At 40.0% G+C, this 27,935-nt stretch overlaps 2 protein-coding genes across 4 annotated transcripts in view; both read left to right on the forward strand.

Moving 5' to 3' along the window:
• LOC127810649 (mRNA export factor GLE1) overlaps nucleotides 1-6,712 on the forward strand; it is a 69,066-nt gene extending 62,354 nt beyond the window's left edge. For all 3 annotated transcript variants that reach the window (XM_052350226.1, XM_052350223.1, XM_052350225.1), the window contains 3 exons: nucleotides 5,795-5,926; nucleotides 6,024-6,146; nucleotides 6,245-6,712. In XM_052350226.1, the coding sequence (XP_052206186.1) occupies nucleotides 5,795-5,926; nucleotides 6,024-6,146; nucleotides 6,245-6,529 (540 nt within the window). In that variant the 3' untranslated portion in view covers nucleotides 6,530-6,712. The remainder of the gene's footprint in view (nucleotides 1-5,794; nucleotides 5,927-6,023; nucleotides 6,147-6,244) is intronic.
• Nucleotides 6,713-7,786: 1,074 nt separating this feature from the next.
• Nucleotides 7,787-27,724, forward strand: LOC127809876 (uncharacterized). Its single transcript, XM_052349029.1, has 5 exons — nucleotides 7,787-9,489; nucleotides 9,574-9,650; nucleotides 15,924-16,035; nucleotides 16,237-16,353; nucleotides 27,057-27,724. Exons 1-5 carry the CDS (start codon nucleotides 8,086-8,088, stop codon nucleotides 27,399-27,401), a joined length of 2,055 nt encoding a protein of 684 aa, XP_052204989.1. The 5' UTR covers nucleotides 7,787-8,085; the 3' UTR covers nucleotides 27,402-27,724.
• The last annotated feature ends 211 nt before the right edge of the window (nucleotides 27,725-27,935 follow it).

Genomic DNA, 27,935 nt, shown 5'->3' on the forward strand with positions numbered 1-27,935 from the left:
CAACCTTAGATCTACTTCAAATTCTTCTCCTTGCATTTGCCAACAAAATCCTTCACAAGATGATTTACACACTACCCTTTGGCCATTAGTCATCGTCACCAAGAGTGGATGTGTGCAGGTAAGGGTACACTTCAACTTCTTAGCAGTCCCTTCATCTAGGAAACTGTGGATACTCCCACTATCTATTAGTATAATCAATTTGTTGTTTTGTGCTCTGCCCTCAACCTTGATTATCTTATTGTCAGTCAGTCCCCTCAGGGTGTGTAGGGATATCTCCACCTTCTCTTCCTCTTCAATTTCCTCTTTATTGTTCTCTTCTTCTTCTTCCTCTATCTCCACTTCTTCTTCTCCTTTCAACAACAATAATTGTTGTTTGCATTGATGCCTTGGGGTGTATATGTCCCCACAGCAGAAGCAGAGGCATGCTTGCCTCCTTTGTTCTAGTAATCTCCCTGCCAAGGGTTGGGCAGGGGTGATAGTCACCATCCCCTTGTTGCTATGGTTGATCCTCACATTCTCCTTGTTATACCCTTTACTCCCCTGTTGAGATGCCCCCCCTTGTACCATCCTTCCAATCCACCTCTGTTTCTTCATGAGGGCTTCGACTCTCACCTCTTGTAATTTAGCACATTCCGTGGCTTGCTTAATGGACTTAGGTCAGAACATCTTAACCCTGGGCCAGAGTTCTTCCCTCAAGCCACTGATAAAGCTTGAGACAAAGTAATCTTCCGTGAGGGTGGGTTTAGTATTAGCATGAGGGATTTAAACTCTTCGAATTTTTGTTGGTACGCTTACACTGATCCTTCTTGTCTAAGTTTATTGGACGACTCCACCACATCTGTCATGCCCTCATCTCCAAATCGATCACATAGTTCTTCCACAAAATCTCCCCATACACAATTCTCCTTCACCTTACATTCCCCCTGGAATCAAGCATCTCCAACATCATTCAAAAAAGCAGCGGCTAAGGTAACCTTATGTTGTTCTGCTATGTTATACATGCGCTCATAGCGTCTAACCCACCATCTCGGGTTCTAACCATCAAACAACAGGATCTCCAATTTAGGTATAGGAAATCCAAGTTGACCAACAGAATAGGGACTCCATGTCTCTTTTCCACATTATTTTCTCCAATTATAGGTGGATCTATCTTCAATTCCGAAGATCCTTTAGGCCTAGGAGCCATCCCTTGTCTGGGAAGAAATGGCTTGAATCTTTCTCTAGGGGGAAAATTGGGAGAGAGTCTTACTGGAATTTGGCCGATAAGCATGACCATGAACTGCTGCATCTAATCTCACAGCTGTTGACTATGCTCGTGCATATGTTCTTGTAAACCATTGTGCTGATCATGACTCTCTTCGCGCCAACTCTCCATCGCTCCTTCAATTCTCCTTTCAACTATCGAATCCATTGAGGATTCCAATGCTCCCATTTGGATTTGCACTTCTGCAACTACCGCGGAGGCTTGTTGCAATTGCGATTCCATCTGTTTCATCCTCGTCCATCGGCCATCACAATGGAAGTTTTGATAGCAATGATCACCCTGAATCGAGCCCTTATAACTTTCGGGCACATAACATACTTCTTTCCATTTAGGGTCTTGAAGGGCACAATGAATGTCCATTGGGATTTCCACTTTTTCAATCATAGTGGTAAGGCTCAATACTTAGGAGACAACTTAGACTAAGTCAAATAATTGGAAATAGAATGCTTAGTACAAGATCTTACCCCTTTCCTTATAGCAATTGGAACATCAAGATCATCTAATGTGGCAGCCTCTTCTCTCGTGAATTCCAAAAAAGGACTTGGCTTTAGTTCAGAGGAATGACTTTGTGGAGGAGCTCTTGGCCTTCTTGAGTAACCCTTAATAGTCTGAGTTGAAGCATTTGGTTCTACCCCTTGACTTGCTACTTGAATAGGCTCGAGTTGGTCTAGCAAAGGAGGATAGGATTGTTCTAGTGTTGGGATATGGGATGGACAGGTTGGAAGGGAAATGGGAAGTGAAATAGACAAATCCCAATGATTTTCTTCATGAGATGGCTCCCTCTAAAGAGAAGCATTATGTCAAGTACCTAGGGTTTAGCTTAGGATTGGATTGACAATCAAAAGGATCTGATGAAATAGAATCAAGAACAGATCATTGGAGAGGAAAAAATGGACAGAAATGGGAGAAGGATGTAGAGAGAAATGAGGGAGAGCAGTAGAGAGAAAGGAGAGGGAGATTGGAGAGAAATGTAGAGAGAGAATTAAGATCTTTGTTTATCAATTCAAGCATAAAATCTTCCATCCTCAGTTGTGGCTTATATTTAGCCTAACAGCCTCCCACTTGCACCCATGTGCAATGTAACAAACAACCCAACTGCCTAGTAGCTAAAGACAAAGCCTTATAACAGAAAATACAAAGGAAATGTAAACTCCTACTATTATATTTACTAATCTATCCTTGGGAAATCCTTAGGGTCATGACACATTGGAATAGTGAGGCTGATTTTCTAAAAAAGAGACATCACAAGAGACAAAGAATCGTTTGGTGGAAGGGGAGTAGCACTTGTAATCCTTTTGTGTGGGAGAGTAGCCAACAAAAATACATTTGAGTGCCTTAGGAGCAAGCTTGCCGCAATGTGGGGGATGATTATGAACAAAAATCATACAGCCAAACACTTTAGGAGGAAGAGGGTTTAGGATTTGGATTGGGAAAAGCAGCAAGTAGACAACTCAAGGGGGTTTGGAATTTGAGAGGTTTGGAAGGTAACCGATTTATAAGATAGGCAACGGTGAGAATAGCCTCACCCCAAAAAAAAAAAAAAAATGTGGAACATTTGCAGCAAACATGAGGGATCAAGATACCGCAAGGAGATGGTGATTTTTCTGTTCTGCTATCCCGTTTTGTTGAGGGGTATAGGCACACAAGCTTTGGTGAAATATACTATGATCACAAAAGTATTAGTTATGTTCTTGTGAAAGATATGAACGGAGGATTGGAAAAGACTAGTAACAAGCTTATGAAACTGTTGAAAATATGGAACTAGCTTCAGATTTATCCTTCATTAAATAAACCCAATAGGTACGAGCAATGTTCAAAAACGTGTTAGGCGCTAGTCGGGCTCCAGGCTGGGGCCTAGTGCCTAGGGCGCCTAGGCGGCGACTAGGAAAAATGGTTGTTTTTTTTCCCTAATGAACTAGTATGAATGTATTATAGATAACAGCAACTTGCTGCCAACGCAAGCTTGCTGCTTGTTGCAGCAGTAAGCAGCAAGCAGCAAGTTGCTGCTACTTGCTGCAGCGAGCAGCTGCAGCATGCATAGCGGAGGAAGACAAGATCGGAGGCGGAGGAAGATGGATACATACCGGCCAAGAGACGAGATCGGCGGCGAGAGAGAGAGAGATAGACGACCCGCAATGAACGACCAGAGAGAGGAAGGGAAAGGGGAAATAGAGAAAGGGAAGGGGGAAATAGATTGGCCCAGGCCGCGTGCAACCTAGGTGGTTAGGTGTCCCCTCAGCCGTCTAGGCAGTGCCGTGGCCCGATTAATCGGACCCGGCGCCTAGGGTGCCGACCAGCCCTTATTCGCCATGGCCAGTGGCCGCCTAATGCCTAGGCGGCTGCCTAGGCCGAATTTTCGAACACTGAGTACGAGTGTGGTCATCAATAAAAGTAATAAACCAGTGAGTACCAGTTAGGTTGGAGAAACAAGCGGGCCCCCTAAATGTCACTATGAATAGGATGGAATGGTTGGGAAGATTTGTACGGATGAGGGGAATGATGTGTACATAGGGATTTAGTATAAACACAATTCACATTTCAAAAAACCTAGATCGTATTGATGAATAATTTCAGGGTACAAAGTTTTAAGATAATGGAAGCTACGGTGGCCAAGGTGTTGATGCCACAGCATAACATCACACTTAGAAACAATAGACAAGGAGACAGGATTAAGGGACTTAGGAAGTGAGGGAGAACCCATAGTTGAGAAGTAGTAAAGGCCATTTCACTCGTCAGCATTGCCAATTGTCCTCCCTGGAGGTAGGTCCTATAATACACAGTGAGAAGAATAAAAAATGACTACACAATTGAGATCCGTAGTCAATTTACTAATAGAAAAAAGATTGCATTGAAGACGGGGAACATGAAGGGCATAAAACAATTGTAACCCAGGGAGATTAACAGTGCTGCAGCCAGCAACGCCGGATATACTCCCATCAGCAACTGCAATCTTAATATTGTCAGTATATGTGCTCCATAAGTGGAAATTAGTGTGGATGAGCCAGTCATATGGTCGAATGCCCCTGTATCAATAATCCAACAATTGTCTGAAAGGGTATGAGATAAGAAAGAGCATTGAATGGTCCCTCAATGAGCAACCGTAGCTATGGCAGTTGGAGTGGTAGGTTCAGGTTCCTTAGGCATTTTGGACTGGGTTAAGAGATTTTGCAAAAGCTCCATTTGATCAATGGTAAACGGAAAAAGAGGGCTCGATTTTCAAAGAAAGTTAGTAGTTGATTCAGTTGTGTAGGTAAACTTATGCTGTTCTCATTGGCTTCTCGGCTTCCAGTTGTCTGGCTTGCCATGAATTTTCCAGCATGTGTCCCTAGTGTGGTAGGGTTTGTTGCAATATCACACTAGAGTTGTTTACCTTTGGATTTCTGATTCGTGGAATTGGATGTATCACTACAGTGAGCAGCTACAGCAGAGTTCTGGGAGCCTAAGTCAGATGGCTGGTTTGGAGGACAGGTGAGCATGACTCGCTTGCTGCTCTCCTCACATTGGACTTCAGCGAAGGCTTCGCAGATGAAGGTTAGAGGCTTGGCACCAAGGAGACAACCATGAACTTCATTAAGATCATTGTTGAGGCCATGTAGAAAATCAAAGACCCTCTCCTTCTCTAGCATTTTATTGTACTTGGCACCATCCTCAGGACAGTGGCAACTGTGATCATAGAACAAGTCCATCTCCTGCCAAAGTTTGGTTAAAACATTGTAGTATTCTATGACTGACATTGTCCCTTGTCTGGTGGTACAAAGAGTAGATCAGACTTCAAAACACTAAGCTGTGTTTTCAAGGTCAGAATAAATTTCTTGAACAACATCCCAGATTTCCTTTGCTGTTTTGTAGAAGAGGTAAGTCCTTCCAATCCTAGACTCTATAGAATTTACGAGCCATGCCATGACAATAGAGCTTTCAGCATCCCAAGTTGCATAGGAATGGTACCAGTGAGATAGCAGACTTTGCCCTTGCCTTTTATGACAAGCAAAACAGATTGGAACTATTCATGAAAATTGGTGCCATTTGAGTTTGTGCTGTGTGATTTGAAGGGAATGAGAATCAAGGGTCGAGGATAGGTTTGGTATGGGATTGGCAGATGGGTGGGAAACAGCCGAGGCGGTGGAAGAATCTGCTGTAGACAAAGAAGGGGTATTGGCCACCATAAGGGAATCAGATCAGCACCGAAACTAGAACCAAAACCAGAATGGAAAGAGGAAGGAAAAAAAAATCAGACCAGCACCATTGCTGGCTCAGATACCAGGAACAAAGGTTTTATTGAATGAATACCTTCCTTCATATAGAGGAGTATACAATATATAGAGAAGGATCATTAAGATCCTATTATATTCTAGGATATACAAGAGTAGGAAACTAGGAAAAAAGGGAACTACAAAAAATAGGAACAGAAAGTTGACCCAAATCAATCTCTCTAAATCTGGATTTATTCTAGGATTCTAACATTCTTTGTTACCATTGCTTCTTCTTCTTTTTTTTTTTTTATGGATATCAATATGGTTCTTGCCACTTCAGTCATCATTTGATACAAAAGCAGCTCATTACAAAGCCATTGGGTACAAAGAAGAAGATGGACAGATCGAGAACGAAGAGAGTTATGTATCAGGAATAGCATCATACATGAGCCTATACGGAGCCCTTGTTCAGGTTTGTCCTGTTGTTGCTCAGGCAAAGTCCATTGCACTCTGCCTAGCTTTTAAATTTTTATTGGGTATCGTGCTAATATACCTCTGTGCTTTGACAGACAGAGATTCAAGGCATCCAGCATGCGCATGGTCTGGGCGAAGGTTGGTCGTGGCTCGCAAGATTCTTGAATGCTCTCCCTGCAAATCTATATACAGCAGTTGCACTGCAGGCATTCCTAGAAGTAAGTTGATACAAAACCAACACACACACACACACACACACTCATAAGCTGATTGAAATTTGAAGGTGAAGCTGATTAATAATGCATCGTACCACCAGGTGGCAGGATTCGGTCTCTACAGGAGATACAAATCTCAATTCAAGAAGCTGTTGAGTGTCGTCTATCATGACTTTACGAGTGCATTCAAAGAACCGGCAGGAGTCAATCCGAAGCTCAGCAGAGCCATTACGGGTATCCGGACATATATGGAAACAAAAGGCTTCCTCAAGGAACCCGAAGGCCGGTCCCTGCAGAATTCTTTGTTGTCTCACGACTTTGTTCCTGATTTAGAGTCCAGTGACCATTATCATTATCAGCAAAGTAGGCCTTTCTACCATTATTGAAACTGTATGTATTAATGGTTTATCTGTATACTCTTCTCAACTTAACTGAGCGTTGGTTTGAAGTGAGCCATCTTCTGAACGTGCTTCCTATCCCCAGCTTTGGTTTCAATTTGGATGGATCAGGAACATGTGATAAAACTTTGTAAATTCTAATGATTTTAATAGATATTCTTATTTCCAGTATTTAGTTGTTACCAGGTCCCAGTTATTGGCTTGTGGTGTGGATATATGAAGGAGACGTACAAATCACGCATGTTGGCTAGCTTTTGCCTTGTAATGGCTTAGTCTCCCAATGCTAAAGCAACCATCACAATTTCAGGCGCGGGGTTTAATTTTGTTGTCAATTTTTGTGTTCATTTTTAGTTGAAAAAAATGAAAATTGATTGTCATTTAATTTTTTATTTTATCTTTAAACTTTTAAAAATAAAAGCATAAAATATGACAATTTAGCGATAATTAGACTCAATAAAGATCAAAAGTCTTGAATTGGAGCCCTTTGTCTTGAGTTCATAGATGGCCGGCCACCTCTATGCATATGCAAGGTTTAAAAAATAATTTTTTATTTTTATTTTTCCTCCATAAATTTATAATGTTTCATTCTTTATAAAAGATATTTTTTTTATAATATGCGTATTTTTTTAAAACATTTTATTATAGTTCTTTTTATAAAATGCAAGGTTTAAAACAATTTGTAAACCTAATTGACTATAAAATTATTAATGAACTATAAAATTATAAATTATAATAATAAATTTTATAAAATGTTAAATTATTTTAAAAGATAAAAAACTTCCGATTCTTTCAAAAAAAATTTATTCAGCATCAAACACTACACTTGTATTAATTTGATTAAGTGGTTACCGATTGTTCTCACTATTGTATTCTCTATCAAAAATAGATATAAAAATTATAATTTTTTTATAAAAATTATATATGTAAATTATTTTTTTAATGATTGACCTAATTGATTAAAAACATTTGTAGTATTTCTATATGTATTTAACATTTTTGATTAATGATTAAAAAACATTTTTAACCTTAACAACAGATATTTTTAATAATAAATTGTTTTATATAGTTAATATTATTTACGAAGTATAATATTTATAATAATTTGAAATGTTCATTGGTAATTTTGTTTAAAAATAATTTTATTTTTTTCCTTCTTACTGCGAAATACAAATACGCCCTAATACACGTGCAGGCTGCAGCACGCCAACTCAAATCATTAGCCCTATTGCCTTCCTTTTTTTCATTTTTGTTTCGTTTAGTCGGGAATACAGAAGCAGACTGGTTGGTGGCGATGGTTTGTTAAATCCTCTCTCTCTCTCTCTCTCTCTCTCTCTCTTAGAAACTTCCGATCCTCCTATCGTATTTTGGCGTCTTTGATGAAGTCCACTGATCGATAGAAATTTAGGAACATCGAATGGTTTCTTCGATTCCGACTCGTGTGATCGGAATTCTTTTACTGCAATTCGCTTATCATCAATGCAAGAGTGTCTGATCGATTCGTTGTAGTAACATACACGCTTAAATACATATTGATTTCGACGATAATGGCCAGCGCCGGGGAAGAAGAGAACGACGCCGTTCTAAGCGACGTGGAGGAAGAAGATCCGGTGCCGATTGACGTTAGCTGCTCATCGCCCGAGGATGTGTCCGTCGAAAGGTTCCGGGAGGTTCTCCTTGAGCTCGACCGCGAGCGGCAGGCTCGGGAGGCGGCCGAGAATTCTAAGTCGGAACTGCAGGTTTCTTTCAACCGACTGAAGACCCTGGCTCACGAAGCCATCAAGAAGCGCGACGAGTGGGGAAGGCAGCGCGACGACGCTCTGCGCGAGAAGGACGAAGCTTTGAAATCCAACGAGAAATTGTCAGCGGAGTTAACCGAGGCTGGTAGAGTAAAGGAGGAGACGTTCAAGCAATTTGAGGAAGCGGTGAAGGCGAAGGATTCGTCCAGGTCGGAGATCGAGACCGCCGCCCAGATGCTAGTTACAGGAATCGAGAAAATATCAGGGAAAGTTAGTAGCATCAAGAATTTTACCGCCGGTGGATTGCCGAGGTCTCAGAAGTACACAGGCTTACCTGCTGTTGCCTATGGAGTAATCAAGAGAATGAATGAGATTGTTGAAGATCTCCTGAGGCAAATCGAATTGACCGCGAAGTCAAGGAATGAAGCACGGGAACAGATGGAGCAGAGAAATTATGAAATTGCTATTGAGGTTTCGCAGCTTGAGGCTACAATTAGTGAATTGAGAGAAGAGGTTTCCAAGAAAACCTCTGCAGGAGAGAATATGGAGAAATCTATGGCTGAAAAGGATGTGAAGATAACTGAGATGGAAAAGGAAATGTCAGAGAAGCTAAATTTGGCAGAGGATGAACTTTCACGCCTGAAGCAGCTAGTCAGCGAGTATGATGATAAGTTGAAGAATTTAGAGTTAAAAATGGACACACAAAGGCCTTTATTGGTGGAGCAGTTAAATTTAGTATCAAAAATTCATGACCAGCTTTATAATGTTATCAAGATAGTCGATGCAAGTGAATTAGACCGGTCAGATTTGGCAGAGTCCATGTTTGTTCCACAAGAAACAGACATTGAGGGGAATATCCGTGCCTCCTTAGCAGGGATGGAATCCGTTTGTGAATTATCTAGAATTGTAGTTGAAAAGACAAAGGATTTGGTGGAGGTGAGAAATCGTGAAGTGAAAAGTTTAAGTGAAACTGCATCCCGGTTATTGAAGGAGAAAGAACATATCGGTTCTCTCCTGAGAAGTGCTTTGTCAAAGAGGATGTCAACAGATTTGTCGTCCAAGACAAACGAGTTGTTTAAAGTTGCAGAAAATGGATTAAGAGAGGCAGGGATAGACTTCAGATTTAATAATCATCTTGGGAGCAGAACTGGTGCTGCCCCTCATGATAAAGATGATGCTTCAGAGATGGCGAAAGATGAAGTATATGCTTTGGTATGTCTTATCATAGCATTTAATCATGTTTGGAAATTCTCATTTATCATCCTCGATCAAGTTGTTAATTCTTATTTTCCTCAGGCTGGTGCTTTGGAGAATATTATTAAGCAATCACAAGTTGAGATCATAGAGCTGCAGCATTCAGTGGAGGAGCTAAGGTACTTACATCTATGTCATATTTCATCTGTATGATGTTGTCCTGGTTTTCCTTGTTGCAGATTTGTGATCAATAAAGTGATAAAGAATTTTCTAAAGAAAAAAATAATTGTATCTAAAGCATTTGTGTATATAGGATAAATGATCAAAACAAGGCCGAACTTTGACATGCTTTATAGATTTATTCTGAAGTTTAAATTTTATCAATTAACCACAAAACTTTACAAATTGTATTAATTGTGTTCTACTGTCAACACTCTGTTAAAAATATTGTATTTAACTGTTAAAATGCTTACTTAGCAATGCTTGAGTGTGCAAGATGGGGATGATGTGTACTAAAATTGGTTGACCTATGGATGAGTTGGTGAGATTTGGAGGGAAAATATTGGAACAATTAGGGCAAACCCTAAATGCTAGGATTCCACAAAGATTGGTCAAGAAGCAGTTCAATTCGGAATGATTAACCAAGAAACTAAAAAGCTGGGATGGAGGAGCTGCAGAGGCATTTGGTGAAGAGCAATGGAATTGTGTCAGAGAGAGCCCTTCTTCTCTATAACCTATGTTCTTGTGTGTTTGTGTTTGTGGGGTGGGGGTTGTTTCTTGGGTTTTGTCATGAAGGATATGCAAATGGAGTTGGTTTATTTTTTTTTCTTTCTTTGAAGAAATTTTCTGGTCACCCCCCCCCCAAAATGAATTATTGCCTGTGAGTCTCAATGGATTAGTCTCAGTTTTTTAGATTAGTGGCTATGGCAAAACTAACTAATTCTAACCAAGGAAAACACACAACCCACTAGTGGACCGCTTGGTAACTTTGCTGCCAGCATGGTCTGCATCAGTGTAGATTGTTAGGGACAAATCACTAGATGTAGGGGCAAACAACAATCCCAAACCAATGGTTCCCTTGAGATATTGAAGCAACTGTTTGCAAGCTAACCAATGTTGCAATTTTGGAGAGGACAAAAACTGGCTCAATTTGTTTACCACAAAAGCTATATATGGACGAGTATAGGTCAAGTATTGGAGAGAACCAATGATAGTTCTATAGAGAGATGGTTCAGAAAAAGAATCCCCTTCATCAATCTATGAGACTCCCAAGTTCATAGGTGTATCACAAGGCTTGCAATCCTGCATTGTTGCCTTTTTCAACAAATCCAATGTATACTTAGATTGGGTAAGATATATACCCCTAGCATCCCTATAAGCTTCAAAACCTAGGAAATAATTGATAGAACCTAAGGTTTTGAGAGCAAAATGAGTGTCCAAATCCTGAATACAAGCTTGAAGAGCAATAGGGTTAGAACCTGTGGCAAGGATATTGTCATCATAAACCAAAATGAATATCACAGCTCTAGTAGTCCTTTTAATGAACAGAGATGGCATTAGAAACAACCCTTCTAAAACCCCAATTTTGCAAAGCTGACCTCAATTTTGTATACCAAGCTCGAGGAGCTTGTTTAAGATCATAGAGTGACTTTTTCTGCTTACACACATGAGAGGGAAACTGAGAATTGACAAAACCTTCTGGTTGTGACATATAGACATCTTCAGTTAGGTCTCCATTAAAAAAAACATTGTTAACATCCACTTGTTGAATGTCCCAACCAAATGTGACAGCCAAGGAGAATAAAACTCTAATGGTAGGAGCTTTAATAACAGGGCTAAAGGTCTTGGCATAGTCAATCCCAGGGGTTTGAAGAAAGGCCTGAGCTACCAACTGGGCCTTGTGCTTGAGAATTGATCCATCAGATTTATACTTGACCCTAAACACCCATTTGCAACTAATGAGGTTCATATCAGATGAAAAGGGAATTAGATCCCATGTTTGATTGTGCTGCAATGCAGAAAATTCCTCCTCCATAGCTTTAACCCAATGAGAATCTAAGAGAGCTTCATGAACTGAACTAAGTTCTAGGGTACCCACTAAGGCATGCAGAGAGGTACCAACAAGCTATTTAGACTTGAATCTAGTGACCATAGGGTGAATAGAAGGAGCTGGAGCAACTCTATGTTTAGGTATATTGGGCTGAATGGGTTGACAGGACTGCTGATCTGAAGAAGGCTCTGAAGGCATAGTAAAAGAAGTAGTGGGATCAGCAAGAATAGGAGTGGATAAGGGAGAAATAGAGGGTTGTGCTACTGGAGGAAAGGAGGAAGGAAAACAAGGAAGGGAATGAAAGAGAGTAGTGGAAGGACCATGGGAAACAGACTGAATTAAAGAAGGACAGCAAGAGGAAGTTGAAAATAAAAGAGGATAGGGATACTCATCCGGATTGAATTTAACATGCCTAGAGACATAGATTCTACCCAAGGGATGCAAGCATTTATACCCAGCTTGAACATGGCTATAACCAAGAAACACACACTTGGTAGAATGAAAGTCAAACTTGTGCCTGTTATAGGAGCGAAGATAGGGAAAACAAGAATACCCAAAAGGTTGAAGCTGCATGTAGTTAGGCTATTTGTGGTAAAGTAATTCAAAGAGAACAAAATTTCAGAGGAGCAGAGGGTAAAAGATTTATGGTGCAGACAACAGTTTGGAAAGCTTCTACCCAAAATTTCAATGGCATGTGAGCATGAGCTAACAATATAAGGCCCATCTCAGCTATATGTTTATGTTTTCTTTCTGCTACACATTTTTTTGGTGTGTATAAGGACATGTAAATCGAGGCTGAATGTCATAGGCTTGAAGGTAGGGTAAAAAGGCTTTAAACTCCCCGCCATTATTAGTTTGTAGGGCTTTAAGTTTGGAGTTATATTGTAACTCGACAAATTTGTGAAAGGTTACAAAGTATCAGTTTGTAGGGCTTTAAGTTTGGAGTTATATTGTAACTCAGCAAATTTGTGAAAGGTTACAAAGGAAGGCAAGGCATTAGATGTGAGTTTTAAGGGATATAGCCATGTGTATCTAGTATAGGCATCAACAAAGATGAGATAATATCTATAACCCTCAGTAGAAGTGATAGGAGCAGGACCCCACACATCAGAATAAACCAATTCTAAAGGGTGCTTTGCTATAATTTGACAATTAACAAAGGAAAATTGATGTAATTTACCAACTTTACAGGAATCACAAAAGGAAATATCAGATTTTGAGCAAGGAACATGAATTTTATTCAAAATGAATTGTAGTACATGAGAGGCAGGGTGCCCTAATCTGGCATGCCACTGCTGCCCTACATTGTTTGTGTGAGCTACATTTATACTAGGTGACAGATCTGGAGAAAACAAATGCTGTCTTTTTCATTTATTTGAAGAAACAGGAACAGTAACAACAACATTTGTAGGCCTGAAAAATGAAACAGCCTTAGCCTTGGACACAGCATGACCAAATGCTGGCGTCAACTGATAAAGGCCATCTTTAAGAGTTCTTCGGAGTAGCATCAGCCCTGAGTCCTTATCCTTAACCAAACAAGAATCAAAATTAAACTCAGCAACAACATTATTATCTTTAGTGAGCTGAGAAACACTAAGGGGACTCTTCTTCATATGAGGAACATGAAGAACATTAGGTACAGAAATGATGGCGGTAGGGTTAGTTTGAGTATACAATTGACTAACACCAACATTAGAAATAGATAACTTCTTACCATCACCAATGGCAACTTTATCAACGTTGTTGTATGGAGAGTGAAGTGACAAATTGTTAAGGCTAATGGTGATGTGGTTAGTTGCTCCAGAATCAACAAACCAGGGAATCTCTGCAAGAAGAAGACTGTGATTGAGTATCAATAGATTGGGGCAAATAACCATAGGGAGTACTTGGCATATACCCTACTTCAGCCATAAAAGCCTCATTAGACTCATTAGGACCAGCTAGATAAACTCGTGGATTTGACTGGGATAGAGAGCCACCTCTGCCAAAATTCTGATTCTGGTTAGAAACTCTTTGGAAATTCCTGTCAAAGCGATGGTAACACTTGTCTACAAAATGGCCAGGCTTTCCACAAAGCTAACAATATATTCTTCTACCACCAGATTTACCACGACTTCTACCTCCTCTATTCATAGAACTGCTTGCACAGGACTCAAAATTTCCTCTATTATTGACAAAGCCACTACCAGATCTAGGCCCATACGAAACAACATTGACATTCATGGATGACGAAACAGCAGAATCAAAGTTAATAGAGGAAAGGACAGACATATTCTTAGTTGCTAATCATTGTTCATGCATTAACAACAGATACTGGACTTTCTCTAAATTTATATCATCCATCTGGCATGTAATAAGGCTGACCATTGTCTCATAATCATGATCCAAACCATTCAAAATGGCTAACAATAAATCCTTGTCACCTAGGGGTTCACCGATGGCAGCAAGAGCATGCCCTATAGTTTTAATTTTCATAATGTACTCATTAATAGAGAGAGAATCCTTCTTAACTGACCATAATTGTTGCTTCAATTGAAAAGATTTGGCTACCGTTTGCTGTGAATAGAGATTCTCAAGAGAAGACCATACTGTTAACTTTAGGACTCTTAGATTATACCCTTAGGCAAGAAAAACCCTCTCATAAGCCCTCTCCAACACTCACGAATGCAATGGAAATATAAGAACAGAAAAATAAACAACAGAAACAAAAATTAACAGAATTTAAAAGGAACAAACACACCGCACAAGAAGACCAAGAATTATACTGGTTCAGGCCAATATTTGGCCCTACATCTAGTCGCCCTAGGCGCACAACAATCCACTAGAAACTAGCAAATCAAATGCAGTACACAGTCCCAACAATCCCTCTTTCCAGCGCTCCCAAGTACAACCTTCCCCAAGAGATTACACAAGATCGCTCCAAGATCAACTCTCACAATCTCTCTCTTTTTCTCTGCACTCAAGCGTTCAAGGGATTCTCAATAATCAGAATGAATTGGATGCACGAGACTGGTGTAAACCTATGCAAAAGTCTAAAATGCCCCTTATAATAAACATAAGAAAAACATCCTACACAGTCTCTCGGGCGAGCTCCTTCATGGGGCTGCATGCATCCTTTCTTCTAGATCCAATTTGACTCTATGCAAAACTCTTAACACATACGAGTACCTCCTTGTCCATTGTAGAGAAGAGCCATCCTAGGAGGAGTTGATCAGATTTGATCCAAGTAATGTACGCTGGATTGACTATTGGGGAATACGATACATCGACTTCAGGATTTGGAGAATATTTCAGAGGTGGCGGAGACTTGTTGATGAATAACAACAAGTCAAATGCCCTAATCGTAGCCAAAATTTGCGCCTTCGGTAGTTGCTAATATCTAGCTTGATTGGATTGTAATTAAAAGCTTTTGCAACCGAGGAAAATTTGAGTTGCGATTCTAATCACAACGAACAAGAAGGAGGAGGCAAGGAGGAAGCACTGCAATTAGGATTAAAAGCCATGGACGTAGGTCCAAGGCTCTGATACCATGAAGCAAGAGCTTTTGGTGTGAAATAGAAAGAACAGAAAGAAAATCGCAAGAAAGCAAGAAGAGAAGACGTGTAAAATGCCTCGATCAGAATGAATTAATCAATAGGAAATAAGGCATAGCTGGTATATTTATATCCAGCTATTCTCGATAACAACCCAGCAGTAACCGCCTCAACAGTTTACAACAACTTAACTAAACAGACAACTAAATACAACAGCCAGCGTAACCAATTATATAACAATACAACAAGCTACTCAATATTAATCTCTTCTACATCATTCAACTTATCAAAAGTCATTTTTTTGTGGCAATATGCTTTTAAGAAGTATAAGAAAAAGCACTCTCACCCTAAACACCGTCAATTAGTGCTTATTTTCCCTAATGTGTGTATGGGTTAATCTTGTAATAAGCTGATCATATTTATGATTGATATCCATCAGAATGGTGTAATTAACAGTCTGCACTGAAATGAAGCTTCGTGAGCCTCCAACTTTTTGTTGATCTCAATCATTAGCCATTCTGTTGTTTTGACTTCAAGTTCATATTTATCACAAAAAAAAAAATTTACATGACATGGTCTGAAGCAGACCCACCTCCATCTTGTCTTTAAACTTGGTAGTTGGACCAGGCTGTTTTCTAGATTTTATGATAGCTTATGTTGTCATTTATAGTTGTGACATAATATATGTTTCTTTTTTTTTTTTGGCTTGAATATAGTTGTTTTGTATTATCACATAATGGATTTTCCAGTCATATAGGTAAGGTATTTCCATTTTTTGTAGTTTTCATAGGAATATCCTTGCCTACAGTAGCTTCAGATCTGTACTTATCGGGGATTGTTAATTTTGTAAATTTTGTTACTGGATTAAGGGCAGAGACAAGTTTACTTAAAGAGCATGTGGAATCTCAAGCCAAGGAGCTCAGCCATAGGAAGCTACAATTAGAGGAACTTGAAGAGAAGGAGCGAGTGGCAAATGAAAATGTGAGTTTCTAGTTTCCTGCAATTTTATTGACTCATACTTTGGTGCCATGTGATTACTCCTTTTCACATTTTCATCTGTGCTAAGAAACAAACACATAAATTGTCTATATCTTGCAGTGACCCTACTGCTGACCCCACCAAGTTGGCTTAAGGCTTGATATGTTATTTTCCGTGTTCTATAGTGATCCTACTATGTTTCAGGTTGAAGGACTGATGATGGATATTGCTGCTGCTGAAGAAGAAATTACGAGATGGAAAGTGGCGGCCCAGCAGGAAGCTGCTGCTGGGAAAGCTGTTGAGCAAGAGTTTGTGGCACAGGTATGCTGAAAATGTTGGGTAGAAACTTTATACTTAGGTATTTCAAAGGTGCTCTTCTGGTCTGCAATTTATCACACCTGTTATACCACCTTCTAATCTATTGAATTTGTCATAAAAGAATGAACTCATATGTGGGGTGTTGGAGAGTGGAATGGGTTCCATGGAATAATTTTATGCATTGATATGGCAGAAGATTGAGGGAGGGATGTAGGGAAAGGACATAATAAATTGATTATTCAAGATGAGGAACCCCTTCTTTTTATAGGCCAATGAAGAGCAGTATTGCATGCTTTGACAGCATTGAGGGTTAGGGGTCTTCTCTTCCTTGACCTGGCAATATTAACTGTTCATCATCAGCAATATACTGTTGCCTGTGCTGGCAACCTGTTGCAGACACTCTGCTCGTTGGTATGATGGTGTGTAGAGTATACATATTACCTTTTTGACTTGTTCCACGTAATCTCTTTCTGCAACTGGTCTTGGGAAAAGCCCTCTTGATGGAGGAGGAAAGCATTTTGATGAGGCTTATAACAACTACTGTAAGTCTCCAGAGATCCCTCACAAAGTATTAGGTCCTTTCTCCAACTTGGATTTCAGTCAGATACTTTGCAAGTAGCAGGTTTGAAGTGGCAGCATACAAAGATGTCACTCAAAGGCAAGGCTTTTAGCCTAGCCAAAAAGGTTGAGCATGTGGCTTGCTATTGAAAAGAAGACATGCTCCAGTAGGAGACTGCTCAGATAATCAGACGAGCTATGGTGTTGAGTGCAAGCGAGGAGAATGGTTTGTTCATGTGAAGAGGAATGTTCTAGCATAGGTACCACACTCTAGTATAGGCTTCCTTAGCCAAACTAAAGAGATGTGTCAGAGTTGGATCTTACAAGGGAAATTCTCCTCGAAGTTTGGAGAATTGGAGAAGAATTGAATGGGGAAGAGGGAAGAACAGAGAGAAAGCAAGGGGAAATTAGAGAGAGAGGGAGAGTTTAGTCTGGAGAAACGAATCAGTTGTATTCTGAGATGATCAAAAGGAGCGGGATCAGTTAGTCTTTATACTAATCCGTGGCTTGGAAAAGGTGCTAAATGTTGCCCAAATTCAAACAATACAAATTGAAATTGAAATTGAATTAATGTTGTAACTGCCTTAACCATAATTTCTCGCCTTCATAATCGTAGGCACATGACAATCCCCCCCCCCCCCCCCCCGGCGGATACATTTCTTGGCCTCAAGAAATTCAGAGCAACCTTGTTACCTTTGGGAATTAGGAATGTAGGTTAGGGAGGTACTCCCACTCCCAAGTGTTGTTCTTTGGATGTAGATTGGACCAACGTACAAGAACTTGTGTCAATGGGGATCCATGTCTATGAATTACCCTCTTATCTATGATGGCTGAGGGTTTTGTCTCCTAATCTTCTGTGAGTTAGGAGGGGGGGGGGGTAAAGTTGGACTTACTGTGTTTGTTTCGGCCAATCCCTTGAGCCCCACACATGGAATATGGGGTATATCTAACAGTCACCTGATAATTGCAGTTTGTATGCAACTCTTCCCAGCCTTGCCACAATGAGATAGGGACCATAAAACTTGGGTTTAACTTAGAGACCTTGCCAGATTTTAGAGCCTTCAGGTGAGCTTGTCCAATTTCAAGTAAACCCTATCTCCAACTTTGAATTCCCTTTCACTTCTCCTCCAATCTGCAACTTGTTTTGTCCTGTTTTTAGCATTGGCCAATTCCTTTTGTAACATCTTAAGCACCACTTGTCTCTGTGTAGATATGAGTCCACTACAACAACTATAGCTGGTCCCTTGAATAGCTAATAGCAAAGGTGGTTTGTACCCATAGAGGGCCTCGAATGGGCTCATCTTGATGGAATTGTGGTGGCAAGAATTGTACCACCACTGGGCTAAGGACAACCATTTATGCCATCCCAAAGGTTGTAGGAAGCAGAGGCAATGCAGGTAAGTTTCCAAACACTAGTTGACTCGCTCTGTTTGGCCATTTGTCTCCGGATGATAGGCTGAATACATGTGTAGTTTCGTTCCCAAACTCCTTAGCAACTCCTTCCATAATAGGCTAGTGAATACTTTGTCTTGGTCTAAGACGATGGATTGGGGTACTCCATGGAGTTTTACCACTTGATCTAGAAAAATCCGGGATACCTCTTGTGCTGTGAAAGGGTGTGACAGACCAATAAAATAGGCAAATTTGGTGCGTGTTATGTTTTGCATTGAGTATTAAGGATCTAGAAGGAACAGATAGATAGATCTCGGTTAGATCCCTTGCGGTCATTAGTGACTGTTTAGTGTTTTTTAATGGTAACTATTAGTTGAGGGTATTTTAGGTATTGTAATATTTTTTACTCTCTTGATGTAACTGTCCTATTGCCTATATATATGGGGCTCGAGTTAGCACTTCGGGTATCATTCATTGTTCGCAAAACTCTCTATTGTAAACGAGTAGAGTGTTGTGTGTTGAGAGGAAAGGCTTTGTGTCAAGAAAAGTTCTTTGTAGTCTCAAGTTCAGGTAGCACTACTCTTCTTTGCCTATCACTACTCTTCTTTGTATTGTATGGTGTGTACAAGGCCGGATCTAGCCCATGCTATGAGTGTGGCTAGCAGGTTTATGGCTAATCTGAGAAAAGACCATTGGACAGTCGTTAAGTGGATATTTAGGTACTTAAAAGGAACAATCAATATAACTCTAGTTTATGGTGGAGTTAGTTTGGATGTAGAGCCTAATATTCTAGGATTCATTGACGTTGATTATGCAGCGAATATAGATAAAAGGAGATCCTTTACAAGATATGTGTTTAAATTATGGAATTCAACCATTAGTTGGAAAACAAATTTACAATTTGTAGTGGCTCTCTTTACCAATGAGGCTGAGTATATAGCTTTTATTGAAGCTATAAAAGAAGCCTTATGGTTGAAAGGTATAGTAGGTGAACTCCTAGGGAAAAATATTAAGGCTACTCTAATGTGTGATAGCCAAAGTGTTATTCACTTAGCTAAGAATCAAGCCCACCATGAGAGAACTAAGCATATTGATGTGAGGTACCATTTTATTAGGGAGATACTTGAGAAAAAGGAAGTAGACCTAATAAAAGTGGCTGGTGAGGATAATGCAGTCGATATACTCACTAAGGCAGTACCTTTGGCTAAATTACACCATTGTCTAAGACTATTACAGGTTACTTGTTGTAAATGAATGATCAGTTTCTGTTTTGCTGGTTAAATGAAGAGCAATTGATGAAATCAGCTTCTGGATGATACTTATGCAAAATGGTGGAGAATTGTGATGTTTTGCATTGAGTATTAAGGATCTAGAAGGAAGAGATAGAGAGATCCTGATTAGATCCCTTGCAGTCGTTAGTGACCGTTTAGTGTTTTTTAATGGTGATTGTTAGTTGAGGGTATTTTAGGTATTGTTTTATTTTTAATTCCCTTGATGTAATCGTCCTATTGCCTATATATATTGGGGCTCGAGTTAGCTCTTAGGGTATCATTCATTATTTGCAAAACTCTCTGTTGTAAACGAGTAGAGTGTTGTGTGTTGAGAGGAAAGGTTTTGTGTCAAGAAACGTTCTTTGTAATCTCGAGAGAGAACAGTGTACTCGTGTGAGAGGAAGTGTGGGAACTCTTGTATCTAATATCATTCATATTGGATTGCTTTCGGTATTGCTGGATGTAGGACTAATTATATCAATTCGAACCAAGATAAACATCAGTGTACCCATGTGGTTTGATTGCTCTATCTTTATCATTTGTCAATTCTTTATTTTTTTTGTTTATGTTGCTTTGTTGAATCGGTGAGAGAGTGCTAAAGAGTGATTATATTTGTTGGTTTATTGGGTGGTTTCTTGGACCGACAGTGCTCCCAATTGTAACAGTGAGCCTGCCCACCACCACCAATAATATGTTGTCCTTCCCTTCCAACCATGGTAAACCTTCTATAAAATCCATTGACACGTTGGCCCATGCTTGATCTGGAGTAGCTAGTGGAGTAGCCCGAGGGTGGCAACTGTCTCATGTTACACCTTTTACAGGTATCACACCGCATCACATACTCCATTACCCATTCCATGCTTGATTTGGAGTAGCTAGTGGTTATAGTAGCCCAAGGGTGGCAACTGTCTCGTGTTACACCTTTTACAGGTATCACACTGCATCAGATACTCCATTACCCATTGCTTCAACTTAGGCCAGTGAAATAGCTGCTTTACTCAATGGTAAGTATTCTATATGCTCAAGTGGCCGCCTAGGGGTGATCCATGCAGAGATTGGAGAATTTTTTCCTTCAGCTGCTCACTGTCCCCAATGACCAATCGTCCTTGGTATTGCATTAGTTCATTGGTTAGGGTAAATCTCGGTCTGCTATTGGGCTCTAGGATGAGTTGTTCCAGCAATCCCTTAGACCACTCATCCTTTTCGTAATTGGCAGTGATCTCCTGATACCAGTCAAGAGTGACCAAGGTGATTGCTGCCATGGTCCCCTCTTCCACACACCTGGACAGGGCATTGGCAGCATTGTTTTCCTTCCCCTTTCGGTATTGTATCACATAATCCAACCCCATCAGTTTGGTCATCCCTTTTTTCTATAGATGAGTGTGCAATCTTTGCTGCAGCAAGAATTTCAAACTCTCACGGTCAATTTTGATGATGAACCGACCCCCTTCCAGGTAATGCCTCCTCTTGTCCACCACTACCAACACGACCAATAACTCCTTATCGTAAATACTCAATTCTTGGCGTCGTGGGGCCAAGTCTTGGCTGGTAAATGCCAAGGGTTTGCCCTCTTGTGTGAGTATTCCCCCACTCCAAAGCTACTTGCATCTATTTTTAATATAAATGGTTTTGTGAAGTCCAATAGGCTTAGAGTAGGTACTTAACTCATTGCCTTCTTAAGCCGTTCAAAAGCTTCTTATGCCTTCTTATCCCTCCTCCTTCAGTAAGTCGGTAAGAGGCTTGCTAATCACCCCATAGTCTCTTACAAATCATCGACAGTACCTTGTCAACTCGAGGAACCCCTTCAATGCCTTCACATTAGTTGGCCTTGGCCATGCAGTCATGGCTGCCACCTTCTTTGGCTCAGTGCTCACTTCAGCACTGGATATAACATACCCTAGATATTCCAGCTGTTGTTCAGCAAAGGCATACTTTGTCTTCTTGATAAACAGCTGGTTGGATCTAAGGATCTCTAAGGTAGTTCTCAAGTGGGCTATATGCAGTTAGAAGGAAAGGTTGTATACAAGTATGTCATCAAAGAAGACCATAATGAATTTCCTTAGGTAAGGTTCAAAAATCTAGTTCATTAAGATTTGGAATGTGACTGGGGCATTAGTGAGCCCAAAAGGCTTCACTAGAAATTCATAATGCCTGTGGTGAGTGGTGAAGGCTATTTTAGGTATGTCATTTGAGTTCATTCGGATCTAATGATAGCTAGACCGCAGGTCCAATTTTGTAAAAATGGTGGCATGCTTCAGCTCATCTAATAAGTCTTCTATGATAAGTATAGGAAATTTGTTTTTGACAAGGTGAGTGTTGAGTTGGTAGTAGTCGATACAAAAATGCCAACTACCATCTTTGTTCTTGACAGGGAGTATTGGTGAGACATGGGGGCTTTAGCTGGGTCTAATGATGGACTTTTGGAGCATGCCCTTTATCATCTTTTCATTCTCAGCCTTTTGTTTGGGACGATATCGATAAACCCTTATGTTAACAGGCTCTGTATTTGGTTTGAGGGTGATTGAGTGATCAAGGGAGTGTTGAGGGGGAAGGGAATTGGGTTCCACAAACAGGTTCTCATATTCAACTAGGAGTTTATCAAGGGACTCAAGTTCGTGTACCTTCCACTGGGGTGGAGGCTAGCTGTTGACAGTCAATTTCAATTCTCCTTCCTGTCCTCGGTCGTCCTCCATTTGTTTAACCACATGAATAGAGAAGAGTTGAGCCACCTGTGCCCACCTACTCTTGAATATTTTTTTCAACTTTTTCCCCGTAACCATCTTGCACACCCCTGTTTCAGTGCTGCCAGTCAGAGTCATTCTCTTGCCCTCTTTTTCAAAACGTCACCTCTATTGTATTAAAATCAAATTCAATGGGGCTCACCCCCCTTCATCCAATCTGCCCCCAATACAATGTTGCAACCCCCAAGTTTAAGCAACCTCAGGTCAGCCTCAAATGCCTCCCCATGCATTTCCCAACAAAACCCTATGCAGGCTGATTTACACACCACCTTATGACAATTGGCCAGTGTCACCGATAATGGTTTGAGTATGTGAATTCATAGTTCAATTTCTTGGCTATATTCTCATCTAGGAAGCTGTGAGTGCTTTCACTACCGATTAGGACCATGAGTCTACAATCCTGAGCCTTCCCCTCCACCTTTATGATCTTATTATTAGCCAATCCCCTTAGGGCATGCAGTTGGATCTCCACATTATCATCTCCTTCCAGTTCATTTGAAATCACAGCTCCTTCATCCCCTGCCTCTGCCTCTTCTTCTCCTTCCAATAATAGTAACTGTCTCCGGCATTGGTGCCCCGGAGTATTACCTATCTCCACAATGGAAACAGGGGCTGCTTGCCTTCTTTGTTCCATGATCCTTACATTGTTCACTGGAGCAAAGATAATGGCTGTCAAATTGTTTCCCCCATTCACTTCTTGGTTATTTCTCTCTCCTTCTTTGTTGATTCCTTTGTTACCTTGCCAAGGTACACTAGAGATTATCCCCTTCACCTACCATCTCTGTTTCCTCATTAAGGCTTCACAACTAATAATTCCTGCAACCTTGCACTTTCAGCAGCTTGATTGATGGTTTTGGGTTGTAACATCTTCACGGTAGGTCTTAATTCCTCACTCAGCCCACTTATGAAGCTCGAAACAAAGTATCCTTCCATCAAGTGAGGATTTAAAATCAGCATGATTGATTGGAGCTCCTCAAATCTGAGCTGATAAGATTGGACTGATCCCTCTTGTCTCAACTTATTGAACTCTTCCACAACATCCATTGTATTTCAGTCTCCGAAACACACACACAAATCCTCTACGAATTTTGTCCAATGACAGTTCTCCTTAACTCACACCCATCCTTGAAACCATGCTTCTCCAGCATCATTGAGATAGGCAATGGCAAGAGTAACTCGCTCGTGCTCCGATATGTTATACACACTGAACATTCTCTCACACCATCGCACCCACCACCTTGGGTTCTGACCATCGAATAGGGGAATTTCTAACTTCAGCATTGGGAAGCCAGGTTGATGGTGAACGGCCTGAGTTCCCGACCTCCTCTCCAACGTATTTTCTCCTACATCTACCGGATCTGCCTGGAGTTCAGATGATCCTACAGTCTTGTAGGCCATCCCATGCCCTGCTAAGATTGGATCCGATCTCTCCCTAGGAGGAAATTTAGAAGAGTCTTACCGAATTGTGACTTGTGAACATCCACATGAATTGCTGCTTTTGATCTCACAACTGATTGTTCTGTTCTTGGCTCTCCTTGCGCCATTGTTCCATCCATAACCTCGTCAATCCTCCTTTCCACCACTGACTCCATCGTTGTCTCCATATTTCCCATCTGGATCTGCATGTCTATGACGGCTGCTGTGACTTGCTGCAATTATGTCTCCATCTGCTTCATCCAAGTTCCGTCAGCCATCATGTGAAGGGACTGTGTTCAATCGCCACCCGGGACATTGCTCTAATACCAAAATTGTTAGAGTCAAATCTAACAAGGGAAATTCTCCTCAAAGTTTGGAGAATTGGGGAAGAGGGAAGAACAGAGAGAAAGCGAGGGGAAATTAGAGAGAGATGGAGTTTAGGCGAGAGAAATGAATCAATTGTATTCCAAGATGATCAAAAGGAGCGGGATCAGTTAGTCTTTATACTGATCCGGGCTCGAAAAAGGCACCAACGGCTGCCCAAATTCTAACATTACAGATTGAAATTGAAATTGAATTAATGCTGTAACTGCCTTAACCATAATTTACCGCCTTTATAACCGTAAGCACTTGACACGATGCTCAGAGCATGCTTCATCCAGGCCTAAGGTTAGGGCAAGGTGTGCACTCTCTCGACTGTCTGACTTGTTAACATGAGGAGGAGATGGATGGCTGTTAGTAGCTTGTCCGTTGGCCACAGTCCATGTACTATACTACACCAATAACAACTAAAAAAAATGTGTGGGAGCAACCTCAAGGAAAGATGCATAACCATTGGCTACCAGAACAAACCTTTTATGTTTTGGAAGGCAAAACTCTGCTGCTTGCTTAGTGATTGCAGTGCAATACCTAGCACATTATGGATGCTTGAACCCCAGAAGTTTCTGTTATTTGTGAGGTACTGATTTATGATATTTGTGTGATTTGTTAGTTAAGAATAAGTTCTGAAGTTTCTTGGACTGGTGTAATTTTGTTATTATCATTGAACCATTTTGTAAGGGTCTGTCAGAGCTAGGACATGTGGAGTTCTTAGGTGAGAAATGGAATTGTTAAGAGTCCTTTTAACTTTAGCCTGTCAAAGTTGTAGCGCCTTATTTAGAAAGTGTGTTACTATATCTACAAGGGAAGTTGCAGTTAATTTTAGTCCCAATGCAAGGGTAATATTGTGCAATACAACAACTACATACCAAGTCTTTATCCACCATGTGGGTTCCGCAACATGAATTCTAGCTCTCCAGAATCTATGGCCTTATCTTTTGTAAGACCCTTATAATTAATATGATACCCAAGTGGTCCCCACCAATTTTTCTTAGTCTTCTTCTATCACATAAAATGCCAGATGATCTTCCCCATTTTAAGTATTCTACCATAATTCTAAGGATAACATCCTCATTAGTCTCTCCATCTTTTTCAATTATTGATCCAAGATATCTAAACTAATCTATTTTTGGTATGACTTCATCTTCCAGTTTTATGATATCATCATCCACACTTATATTTTTACTAAACTTATATTTCATGTATTCATGCCTAACTTTTAACCTTTAGATTCCAAAGTTTTCATTCATATATCAAGCTTAGTATTCACACTATCTTTTGCCCTATCCACCAACACAAATGTCATCCACAAATAGCATACACCATGACATCTCTACCTGGATATGTTTAGTGAGTTCATCAATTATTAGAGCAAATAGGTGAGGGCTTAATGCACATCCATGCATATAAGAAAAATACTTGTCCACCTTGAAGTACATGATATTGGCATATGCCATTTAGCCCACCACATGCATGGCATGACCGTTCATATGTGCCAAGATGCAACAGACTCAACCCATTGAGTTCATCTGGCTAATCAAGCAATTGGTCCGTGACAAGTCACTCCAAATTTCACAGCATATTTCTTGAGGCAATCTGGCAAAAATATTGCTGTCATACTGTTGCCCATGACCAGACATAGTAGCTGTGTTTTAGTGCATAATGGATGATGTGGTTTGCCAGGGTGAACTACTGGAGTATATATCCATTTGTGGGGAACGAAATTCTATGAGCTCCATGCGTGCATGAGAGAAATTGTTCCCTTGTACATATATCTGTTCACTTCTGGGGATTAATAAAGTTTCATATTTGTAACATTGAATCTAAAATTGAAAGTTCTATATACAGTTTCCTGGAAGACTTATTCATGTACGCATATCTGTTGTCTTTAAGTGGTGGACTTATCATAAAAGAGTGATCAAGTAATATTTTAATCTTTGTACGTGCCTACTGACACACAAATGAACAGTCTGAAATGTAATTTTCATACTTGCTATCTGGACAAAAGGTACAATATTAGCACTCCCCTCTAGAATAAACACACTCAGATTACAGACTGTAAAACAGTAGTTTAACCTTTGTACGTTTTGATATGGACAAAAGTTACTGTATGGCAATAGTTTGACTTTTGTACTTTGTGATGTGGAGAAAAGGTTTAATCTTAATGCTTTCAAGTGGCAGCTTCTTAATTGAACTTAAACTAAGGTTGTTTCCAGCATCTGCTTTCATGCGTTGAATGTGGATGCTCTTGATTGAATGCCCTGCCTCTTCACAAAATGGAATGCCGAATGTTTTGTGAATTTGCACAAGCAATAACATTGTTCAGAAGGGGCAGGGCGTGTTATTATCCCACCATTGGGGATTTAACAATTTTTTCAAATTAGGTTAAGATAGTTCAAATGGATCCTGGATATAAGCACACTCAAATTATCTGGCATATGACATTGATAATCAGGTTTAATAAAGTGGAATTCAACTGCAATACAACCTATCAGGTTCATGATAAACATCAATAGAAATTATTTTAGGAGGAAACAAAAGAGTAAAAAATTCAAATAAACTGGAAAAATATTTCATGATGCAGTTACATTAATGAGGCATGATTCAGATCAAGTGGAGAAGACATAAAACAAATACAATATGATAAAGAGAAAAAAACTTCAATCATGGATTAGAAAACTTTCAGATGTTATGACTTCAATTTAAGGGAATTATTTAGCAAATTTATAATTATTATTTGTAGTATGAAGCTTTGTATATCAGCATAATGGATGCCAGTACTCTAATTTGCTGATTCTAATTACATCTGTAATCATGATTCATGAATAAGAAGACATGAGAATATCTATTAATTCTAATTTGATGCATAACTGTCATCATGCAATTTTAACTGCAGTTTAACATTCACAATGAGAATAATTGAATCATTTACTCTTAATTGTACTTGCAGTTGTCAGCCTTGCACCATGAGCTCGAAGAGGCTAAACAAGCTGTGTTGGAATCAGAGAATAAGCTCAAGTCCAAAGAAGAAATGGCTAATGCTGCTATGGCAGCTAGAGATGCTGCTGAGAAATCCTTGAGATTAGCAGACTTGGGGGCTTCTAGACTGAGGGATAGGGTTGAGGAATTGAACCGTCAGCTTGAACAGCTTGATAATAGAGAAAGGGGCCTGAATGGTCCCAGATATGTTTGTTGGCCATGGCAATGGCTTGGCTTGAACTTTGTTGGTGCCCAACATTCTGACACACAACAACAAAGTTCAAATGAAATGGAGCTCTCTGAACCGCTTCTTTAAGTATATTCCTTTATTTTTCTTCTTTTTTCTTCTGTGTATTTGTTGTGAAACTGTGATATTTTAAATTCATTAGTTACAAAATGGGAGTTTATAGCACAAATCATTTTCCAGAGGCTGTCTTATTATTAGGCATGGTCAATTGGTATTGTTTATTGTACACAAGTAGCGGGTTGTCCCTGAACCAAAGTGAAGATGTGTTAGGGTGCTTTTGCTTTTCTAGGACACTTTCATTTTCATCACCGATTGTTGTTCTTTTCTAACTATAATACACTGACTAGTCAAAGTGCTTAAATTCTAATCAAAATTCCTTCTTATGTTTGTTATTGAACATTTTGGCATTATGGCATTATGGCACCCATTCCCTTTCTTCCCAGGGACAGCAACCATGTCTGGCAAGTGCATAGTTTACTTGTGATCCAGTATGGTTGTGTTGGTTCCCTTGTCGATTGCATTAATTGCTTTTGACTTATGTAGATCACTCTGCCAGAGATCTCATTGATCCTTTGCAAGGTCTCCCTGGGTATGACCCTTCCA

This window comes from Diospyros lotus, chromosome 9, assembly GCF_014633365.1.
Source record: "Diospyros lotus cultivar Yz01 chromosome 9, ASM1463336v1, whole genome shotgun sequence".
In the NCBI taxonomy this organism is placed as follows: Eukaryota; Viridiplantae; Streptophyta; class Magnoliopsida; order Ericales; family Ebenaceae; genus Diospyros; species Diospyros lotus.